This window comes from Apis mellifera, linkage group LG11, assembly GCF_003254395.2.
Source record: "Apis mellifera strain DH4 linkage group LG11, Amel_HAv3.1, whole genome shotgun sequence".
Lineage (NCBI taxonomy): Eukaryota > Metazoa > Arthropoda > Insecta > Hymenoptera > Apidae > Apis > Apis mellifera.
Genome location: NC_037648.1, coordinates 11,366,403 through 11,377,175, shown reverse-complemented (window position 1 = coordinate 11,377,175; position 10,773 = coordinate 11,366,403). Strand labels below are relative to the sequence as shown.

General features: G+C 37.5%; 1 protein-coding gene across 1 annotated transcript in view; it reads left to right on the top strand.

Moving 5' to 3' along the window:
* The window catches only part of LOC726180 (transcription factor Sox-19b-like), a 111,804-nt gene continuing 101,031 nt past the window's right edge, over positions 1-10,773 (top strand). Inside the window, exon 1 of the mRNA XM_006566309.3 lies at positions 1-821. Within this exon, the coding sequence (XP_006566372.1) occupies positions 667-821 (155 nt within the window). The 5' untranslated portion in view covers positions 1-666. The remainder of the gene's footprint in view (positions 822-10,773) is intronic.

The following is a 10,773-nucleotide window of genomic DNA, read 5'->3' as shown; positions in this document are numbered from 1 at the left end:
TACGTTTGAAAAATAGCTCCCATTCCGCCATCTATGTCTCATTAACAGCTAGTTTCGTTTGCTTCATATACACACATACACGCTACATACACACACACTACATACGTAAGTATCATTCTTACTTCAAATCTTTGAAATTCCTAATTATAATTTTCGAATAACGATAATGATAATTTTATAAAAGTTTTCTACGAATTAAAATTCACATCAAATAGGCTAACACAATTTCAATCACATATTATGCACTCATTGACCGAAAAGGTTAACTACGCAATAAGTCATTTCCCGTGATACACAGTTTATAATATATTAAAATTGACTTTAATCTATCACAATCGAGAATATTTTCAAATAAAATTATACACAAAATATATTATTGCCACATTTTTATAAAGATTCGATCAAACAAGTAATTATTCACACGATCAAGAGCACCTCGCACGCGAGAACACGAATGGACGTTCGTATCCAACTTCACACTGATCGATTCGCGCGTTCGATACTCTCTCGGTCGATTCGTTAACGAGAAGAAGAATCACGTTGTTCCCGCAAAGCGCTCTGAGCGGTCTCGTGAAAGTCATTAGTCCTGTGAAAGCGTACACGGAAAGAGTGTTACTTCTCTAACGCGAGTGCGGGTGACAATAATGATTAGAAGTGGCTCTCGCAATGGCAGCCTCTCTCTCGAACAATAACGACGGGACGCCAGTGAATAAAGAGGCAGCCCTGTCCAACACCGATTTATCCATTGCGGTTAAAACCAACGTTCCACCTTCGAGATTGGAGGAGGGTATGGAGGGTATGGAGGGTATGGATACGTACTGGTAAGTACCATTGCACGCATATAATCACACGTGTATTCTTTCGCAACCGATTATATCGCATACAATTACCAGCGGCTACGCAAACCTACATTTATTTAGCAGCTGTTGCCAAAATGCGTTACAATGAAAATGTCGCCCTGGTGAGAAAATGCGAGCTTGACAGCAATTCTTTTGTGAGTTTAGAAACGACCTCTGTCGAGCAATCGTGTCGTGTAGCGTTATTTGAAAACGTTTAAACCTTTACTTTCGAGCTAAAATTCTTTTCTCGATTTAACACGTGGATATAATAAAGTAAATTCGTTGTGAATTTGAATTGAATCGTATAGAAAATTGAACTCGTTGTAAACGTTTTGTCCTTCTGTTTCTTGAAATGATGTTTACTACGTAGAATGTGTCGTATATAAACATTCGAAGAACTGTAGAGCGAGAATTTTTTCTCTCGACTTAATACGTAAATATATGAGCAATTCATTGTACACGCGAGGCATACGAAGAATTTTTTCCTTGTTTTTTCTGTAGTATTCAAAACAAATATGTGTCATTTGGAAATTTATGAATTTCTGCGAAAGAATATATTTGTATACATAAATATATAATAAGGTGATAAAATATGAACAATAGAAACTCATTTTTTCTCTTCTTAATTATTTTACTGATCGATATATTATAATTGTCGAGACTTGTTATATAAATACGACTTGATCTCACTCAATTAACATTACGTTATTGTTATATCGTTATGTATTGTTATATCGTTATTATAACAATACAAAATCATGTAAGTAAGAGTTTCTATTGTAAATTAATTATCATTAAGTGACACAAATTCTTAATTACGCCAAAGTACCGATAAAACCGACGACGCCATTTTTTTTTGGCGCGAATTACGAATCGCTTACTCATTCCATCCCAAATTACATAATTATTTAATATTATTTGAATAATTATTCCACATCAAACTTGAAAACAACAAAGAATAAAAATTTTACAACAAAGAATTCAATCAACGATTGTATGGGGGGAAATAGTGTTCCAAAAATTCGAACTGGAAAACGATCGACGACGCGATTATTAATGGCTCGCGATAGACGATTAATAAAGCCGGAGGGGGGGGGGGGGGAGGAAAAAAAGTATTCGCCGGTAGGAAAAGCGATGACGGGAAAAACAGCCGGTGTATTTGGCGACTAGTTGTCCATAAGCCTACACAATTTACAATAGCATTGTTCGCGACCGGCCAGGACCACCGATGATTTATCGAAAATCGTCATTCTGTTCGGCGAAAATTCCTGACTCCCCCCTTCGGCGGTGGGGAGGGGAGGGAGGGATGCCTAACAATGAGCTGCTTGTCAACGTCGGACAAATTAATCGAATCAGTGCGCGGATTTACTGCCGTCTACCCCCCCGTAACCCCTTCTCGCCCCCACTCTACCCCTTGTACACGTTCTCCGGTACCCCTCTCTTTTACTCCACCGCCAAAAAAATGTATATATATGACAGTGTGTCTCCTCGCTCGTTTGAATGCGAATAAATGGCGCTGTATGATGACGATGGGTACGGTGGTTACGGTGAATGGCTTTGGCTGGGACGATGGGAGAGGGGAGACTGGACTGAGAGAGATGGACGTAGGGGCACGCACACGGACGCGAGAAAGAGATGGAAAGAGGGAAGGGAGAAACACGCAGAGATCGTAAAAGCGTATGTTTTGTCTCCGATTGTGCGGCGATGATTGATGATGCGGTTAATGGTATTTTATTAGAGACACTTTGGAGGGTCAATAGACAACGGGCCTGGATGAATAATAACTCTGTTACGGCATTACTTATTAGGATTACTCGGCGACGTTGTTTCTTCTGTCGCGATCATTAGGATGCTCCGCGTCTCGGTCTGCGTCTTTATTTGTTATCGGATGGATATTGTTCGCAATATTCCGTCCCGTATGAATAATTAACGCGTTCACGTGCCCTATAACTCGATTGAATTTACAATATTCTCGCAAACGTGGGAAAATTTCGTCACGCAATATATATTTATTTCGCAAATGATTTTTTTACAAGGTTTTTATTATACTTGAAATATTCGTTTTAATATAACAATAATATATTAGATTTTATATTTTTTTTATATTCAAATTCGTTCCATTTAAATGAAACATATAACAAATATTCTACGTTTAAATAATGAAACAAATTCGATTGTTCAAATTTAAAAATCAAGATTGAATCGTAATGAATATTTCGAGTATACTGATATTGTTGATTATTTTGAGCATAATTAAATTCGAGTATTCGTAAATCCGAGAGAGCTCTACTTGTTGATTAGATTTTGTGAAAACCTTCGGGCAATAATTCTTGATGAAATTAAGTTCCTCGAGAAAGATTTTTATTTGTTTTATGATTACCAGCTATATTTACCTATCTAGGACCAAGGGAAAAATCGATTGACTATCCATAAACTTACGGTTAAGATTATAGCTTGCCGTTAATATAATAAATGTCGATTTACTGCTGTTTGACTTATTACAAGCGAGTTCGGTTTATTGGCCATTTCATCTTGAAATAGCAAGCTTATTGGGATGCCTGTACTTTGCGCGGAATTAATTAGATATCGGTAAAGAAAGGTCGGCACGCGTTTGAATCCTCACAAAATAGTTTTTTTTTTTTTTTATCAATATAATATATAATCTTTTCTTTTGTTTAAAAAAATGCTCGTTTGAATAAGATTTATATGCAAGGTTCGCAAATTAAAAATTTATAAAGCGCGTATAAACATAGTTAAATATTCCGTTATACCTCTCAGCATGACAGTCCTTTGCCTTGACAATGATCTTGCAGCAATAAAATGAATTTCCTTTCATGAATAATGTTATTAACCTTGAAGGTTTTAATGATTAAGTGGACAAAGAATATCTTTTGAATATCAAATTTTACAAAATTTTTCTATCTGAATTATGTTTGAATGTTACCGGTCAGGCCTATGAATTCCATAAATAACGCGTATATTTTAGTAAATTAAGATAGAAAATAATCAGGTAGAGGAATTTAAAGGCAATAGAATATATAAATAATATCCAATTCCAATATTTACGTTCTCGTATAATTGTTTTCTATTAAATAAGGAAAATCGTCCAGTGGCGATGAGCAGCTTACAATCAAACCGATCGACGGATTGATTTTTACTTTTTTCATCAGATTTTAATTTCTTTTTCTTGCGATATAACGCCACGTAATAATTAAACTTATTTTTTATTAAAAAAAAAAAAAAAAAAAAAAAAAAGAAATTTCAATATCTAATGAAAGAAGTGAAAATCAAAAGTGTTGTAAACTGATCGACTCTTTCCTAATCTGATTACGCAAAAAATAGTTATAATTCGTACCCTCGAGTCAATAAAGTTACGAAATTGAGAATAAGACAATTTCTGTCCTTCCCTTCCCCCTCCCTCTCCTTTTTCGACCATTGACTGGACAAAGGACTTGACAAAAAACGATTAGGCCAGGTCGGAATATTATTGCCAAGGTCGGGATGCCATGTTTCGTTATTTACTCAATTTTTCAAATTTATGACACTCGAAGTGATCGGTGTTTAAAGAGCGACAATCCTATTTCAAAAGTGAAAGTTGTAAAATATTTATGGTGGTACGTGTCACGTTTCAAAAGCCAAATAAGCTTTGAACTTTTTATGGGCAATTAATTAATTAATTTAATTAAGGGGAATGAAAAAGTATAGAATAATTGCCCTACGATTCTTTTTTTTTCCCCCTTTTTTTCTTATAAATAAAAATTGTTAAAGGATTTTAATTTGTTTAAATTTATTAGAGGAATATCGGAACGTATCATCGATAAAAATATCAACGGTGGATGTAATTAACGAGGAAGACGATGCTTTCACACGGCGAAAGATCTTGCGTCATAATTACAAGAAATAAATTTATCAAAGAGGAGAAATCATTAAAACGCGAATTTCTCCGAGCCATCCTCTCGTCTCTCGTCTCTCTCTCTCTTTCTCTCGGGTACTTTATTTCTCTCGTAAATACCCCCTCTCCATCCCCTCCGATCTCTGATATATCACGTTGATTTTAATCAACGAATTATAACAGCATCACCGGTGGTAACCGATCAAACGTGTCTGCTCCCCGTACAATAAAGGACGCTCTTTAACCGGAGTCAAATTATTAACACCCTTGCTCGCGATCGAACGAAACTAAATCGTACGTGATAAATCGCGTAACGAAGAGTGAAAGAGAGAGAGATATAAAAAACAAAAATAAAAAAGAAAAACGCGGCACACGATTGCGTTTGAGTTTGAGGGAAAAAAAAAAGAAAAAAAAAAAAAAGAAGGAAAAGGGAATCGGATGCTTCAAAGTATCGGAGTAACAGATAGTCAACTTATCAGAGGCTCCCGAACGGTGAAAAAGGCCACTCGAATCGCGTCGAGGGAACGATATATCGGCGATATTTCAACCGGTGCCTCTAATTAGAAAGAGGTCAGTAATTAATGCTAATTGGACGTCGTAATTATCTGCGGATTGTGCACGCCGGGTTCGTCTGCCGCAATGGCGGCTTCCACGTTTTATTTCGCGCCGTGGGTACCGACTTTCCGCGACAAAGTCGACGTTTGATCCGACGGTTTCAAAGCCGAGGGAGGCGAGAAAGGAAAAAAACGGCGAGGAGAGGAAGAGAGAGAGAGAGAGAGAGAGAGAGAGAGGGGAGAAAAAATGGCAAAAGGTAACGCGAAATAATGAACGATATCGTTCGGCTAATATGGCGGTCGCGCGTCGACTCGGAAAATCGCTGCTTTTTACCCTCTCCCCGAACTGGCTTTGACGCACGAATTAATTTAATTAGCCGATTCTCGACGATGATTTTCCAAAGCTCGTTCCCGCGTTAATATTTATTTTACGTGCCGTTAGTGCCGTTAATCCTTCAATCCAATTTCTCTCTCTCTTTTTCGTTTTTCGTTTTTTTTTTTAAATATTTATATACTTGTAAGTGAAAATTTAACGCGTTACGATTTACGATAAATCGACGAGGAGTGGTTCTTAATTTTCGCAACGATTATTACTGATTTTAATGGATCGAGTTTTGGGAACAAGGGATACATGGATATTCAATCCTTCGTTCTCCATTGTCGATATCCATTCCCCATGTCGATTTCCGCGATAGAGTTAACAGAAGGATTATATATTCGAATAATTATCGCATTGTATCATCTACAGTTTCTTTCATCAACGGTATATTCTCGTCATTGTCGAGAGATTTTGACGTTTTCATTACATCGAGCATTACACCGATATTGGTTTAACGTAGTAACCAATTTTCTGAAACAATGCTATTAACATTCGCGATAATTAATCTACGCATATTCTCAGAATATAACGTGCATTGCTGTAAAATATTCTTCGTTTATCTTCTTTGTTAAATTAAATTTACATTATATCATTTCGAATAATCGCGAGTGATAATCGAGAAAAGAAAATAAACGAAGATAGAAATTTAAAATATATATATATAAACAAATTTTCCTGTTTTTTTTTTTTTTTTTTACTGATAAAACTAATACATTCACCGAAATTTTTAAACCGTTATTCGAACGTTAATTATTTTTTTATACTAAAAAAATTTTAATAACGAAGCAATTCATTTGATCTAATATGTTCGAATATTTATATAACAAAATAAATATGTAAATAAAATAAGCAATAAAGATTTACGATAGAATAATAAATAATAAAATAATATATAAAAGTATATAAAAGTATATATACGAAACAGAAATATATAAGAGCAGAAATAATACGTATTACACGAACGAATGTTGACACACGACTGCCGTGTTTCGACTTTCCCCACTCTTGTTATTATTTCAGTCGTAATCAATCGGTCGTCGCGTCGAGTCGTGTCGTATTGCGTTGTTCGAAATGATTCTAATTAAATTTCGAGAAAAGTAAGAAATTTAATATTTCTCAAGATTATAAAAAGAACAATTCGCTCGATCGATCGTATTTTTTTCTTTCTTTTTAATTTTCACACACACTTGAAGAAAAAGGAAAAAAATAAGATATATTGGACGAACGAAGAAGTCGAATTGCTTTTTCTTCTTCTTTCTCTTTTTTTTGTAATTGAAAAACCATTATTTAAAATTTTGTCACTCCCTCCTCAAACATCAATTTTTCTTTTTCTTCGCCTCGATGTGTGTATATATACGAACGATTGTAACTAATTGCTATTATTCTTTCAGCAAGTATGAACACTTTCTATTTTTATTCCTCTTCTTCAAACATTGTCCGATGACGTTTCGAGTTGCATACATAATGCATGCTCGGCCTGTCGTTTTGGCGCGACAAAAAGAAAAGAGGCGCGACGTTGAATTGGAAGATAAAGGTGGGATCGTTACGGGTCATCAAAATTCTTTCGAACTGTTCCATTGACACGGGGCCAAGTGTAAATGCAGGTTTCTCGGTGTATTTGTTTGTCGAGCAACGCTCACCAGTTAGAACGGCATTGTTTGCGCACGCAGACACGTATACACGGTATGATGGAAAAGCGTTGTTGGAACAGGCGTTGTGTATTTTTCTATTAAAAACTAGGGACCAAAAACTTCCCCGGACGGACGACAAATGTTCAAATCCTCTGCTACCGTTTTCCCCGAACGAAACCTTGCTTCTTTTTACCGAGAAAAAAAGGAACCAAGAAGAAGGTATAAACGTTAACGAGATCGAAGTGGCCGATAATCAATGTTAACCGATCAAATTTACCCACGTAATTTACGCCGATTTAATCTATTGTCAAATTCGAGGATCGATGGATTCTTCTTGAGAAATCGTATTCTTTTCCTCCTTTCTCTCTCTCTCTTTTTCTCTCTCTCTTTCTTTTTTCCTTTTACACTCGATCTCGGTGACACAGGTTGATTTTGAGAATGACACGGTTTCGACCGTGTCTCCTTTTATTCGCGATCAAATTCGTTACACGCATTACACGGTGAGATCGTATTAAATATCGTATATAATAAAATTTCTCCAACAATCCGTGAGATTAATTCGTTCGACTATATTAAGAAAAGCGTAGTTGCGTCCATTGTGAAGGATAAATAGAGTGGCTTCAGGAGGGAGATCACGAGGCGTATCGTCGGCAGATTACGGAAACAAACGTTTCAGGGTATTATCCGAGTATAATAGGCCGTATGACATATGTACGGCGTACAGCTGCTTATGACTTTGGACCTTAGTGGCACGGGATTTATAAATCTAAATACTCGTGGGTACAAGCTCAATCTCGTAAACTTTTCTACCTTCCAGGTGGAACGCCATTTTTAATACCATTGTCACGTTGAAAGTGGAAAATCCATCCTTCAATTTATTCGAACAATTAGGTATGTTAATATTCGTAATCGAATTTTCCAATTTCCCTCTTTATCTCTAAGATATTTTTCTCTACTCGATTTTTCACTCGTTCTTAAATTTTACAGGTAAAAACGAAGGATAAATGGTGACAGAAATTCGAATATATATCCGGAGGATATATTTTCCATCCTCCACCTCGCATTATTCCACGAAACGCGTAACCCAAAATCTAGCAAACAAATGGAATCGCTCGCAAGCCCGTGATTCTAATACCATACATATCCATACATGTATGTACGTACGTATGTATATATATAATATATAAACTCGTTTTATCCCCTTAAGCGCGTTAACCAAACGCGGTTATTCGCGTCTCATTCGAATGCGCATCGATTTATATAACGAGTGAAAACAGCTTATCCTTGGTAACGATCGATACTTTATTTCCCCGGGATCTGGTTGCGCGCCGGTTATCACTGCGAGATATTACATCGTTTCTCGAATTGCGAAACGATCGGGCCCGCGGGAACCTAATGGAACACGTGTAATTCCACGCCGTTCTCAAAAGCGATAAAGCCCAGCGTCCCGATGAGGACGCAACCGGGAATGGATAAGCAATCTTCTTAGCTGTCGTTTTGAACAGCCATGACTGTCAGTCTGGCCCACGCTCGGTTGCCTCGTAAAGTATTAGCGGACAATGCGTGACTGATTCCTCCGTGGCGAGCCCTTTTCTGAGACCAGAGACACAGCCCTCATTAACTCTTTAACAAACCGGCCTGCTAAACTTTTCTCGCGAAACCTTTTACATCTCGATCCTCTTCCCCCCTCCCACCGCAATAATCCACGTCTTCCCTCGTCTCTCTTCGAAAAGACGATTATATGTAGATTTTCGAAGCGATAATTGTTAAGTCGTTCAAGAGATTTGTTAATTTCTCGCGCAATGAGGATCAGGATTTCGAAAGTGTATAGTCAATTTGTTGAATCTGAGGGGATTAAACGAGTTACGTTGAGAATTCTCTGTTCAAATTCATTTATGAAATTTTTATTTTTTCCATGTCTTCCATAAATTTTGATTTATCGCAGAGAGAGGCGCGTATGATTCATTCGAGAGTTCGAAGAAAAGGAATAGGGAAACGTTTTTTTTTTTTTGAGGGTATCGATGATATTTGATGAAAATTCGATCAAGCTCGATCTTCTTTTTTTTTTCACGCGCGCCCAAACTCGAAGATCTTCCCTTTGTCCTTGTGCAAACACAAGACAGGAGCTCTTCGCGTTCGCTAAGTGGAAGAATCATCGCGCCAGAAGGAAACCATCCGCGCGCCATAGCCTACGTTGACGTTCTAATAGTCATTATCATTTACAAACATTACCTATGGTGATTGGTCCCAATGGCGCTGGCTACATCATCTATTTGCATAGGTTGCAAGTGTAGAGGCTCCTCCAGTGGCTAGTGCTTTGTAAACCCATCCTAGCTAACTAGGTACCCCTGTGTACCTAGCGAGTGTTCCTTGGTTTCGCTGCGAAAGGAAAACTGACGCGTTATGTCTATTTATTTGATTTCTACCAGCTTTCGTTTTTTCCCTTTTCCTTTTCTTTTTTCCTTTCTTCTTTTTTCTTTTTTTTTTTTCGACAAACACCGTCGATCGTTTCCGAAAAGGAGGAGAATAGAAGAGAAATTACGAGTCAAAGTTATTCTTTTCTTATTCGCTTGAAATTGTACAAAAAGGGAGAGCATTTAACAACGGATTTCGATTAATTTAAGCAGGCAAGGCCGGAAAAAAAGATAGTCGATGGAAGAGCGAATGAAATGAATAACTTTTGTGGGCGTCGTCAAGTGTGGAGAGGACAAAATTTCTCGAATTTCTCGATTCTATCCGGTTTTTCGATGGAGGGGATCCGGTATTGGATCCCATGTCGCCGTCGCTACGTGACGAATTTTACACGTTGGTGTGAATTATATTAGAACGAATGACTTGACGAATCCCTTCCAATGGCCATTAAAGGACATTTTTTGGACGGGTAGCCGTACACTGTTGCACGAATGTTTACAGGAACAAACAAATCCTACGTGAATCACGGTATCACGGGACAAAGGAGATGCTCTAACGATGTAACATCGGTTTTAATCTAGGCGTAAGCTCGTCGATTATCCCCGCTTGAATCGCGGCCCATCGTTTTCCGACGCGTTCAAGCCAAATTACGCGTCCACGCTTAACGCCGCCTCTCATCCTCTCTGCATCATCACGTCTCCTCTTGTATCGAATTTGCTTCAAAACGATTACAGGAAACACGATTATCCAATTTTAGGTAAAGAAACAAACTCGTTTATTTTTCAAAGAGATATTTATAAGATCTTGAAACGTTTTTTTAGGATATATTTTCCTGCAAAAATTCAAGCGAAACACGCGTGTAAATCTCTCCCCGAACTCTCTCTCTCTCTCCTCCATCGTCGAGCACACTTTTTCCAATTTGGAACCATTGGAAGGAATCGCAGTGGGCGATCGCGTTCACCGAAATTGAAACGGACTTGGCCGCGACCCCGAGGATCTCGAACGAGCACCGAAAAAAGAAAGAAAAGAAAGAAGAAGAAGAAGAAGAGAGAGAGAAAGAAAGGGG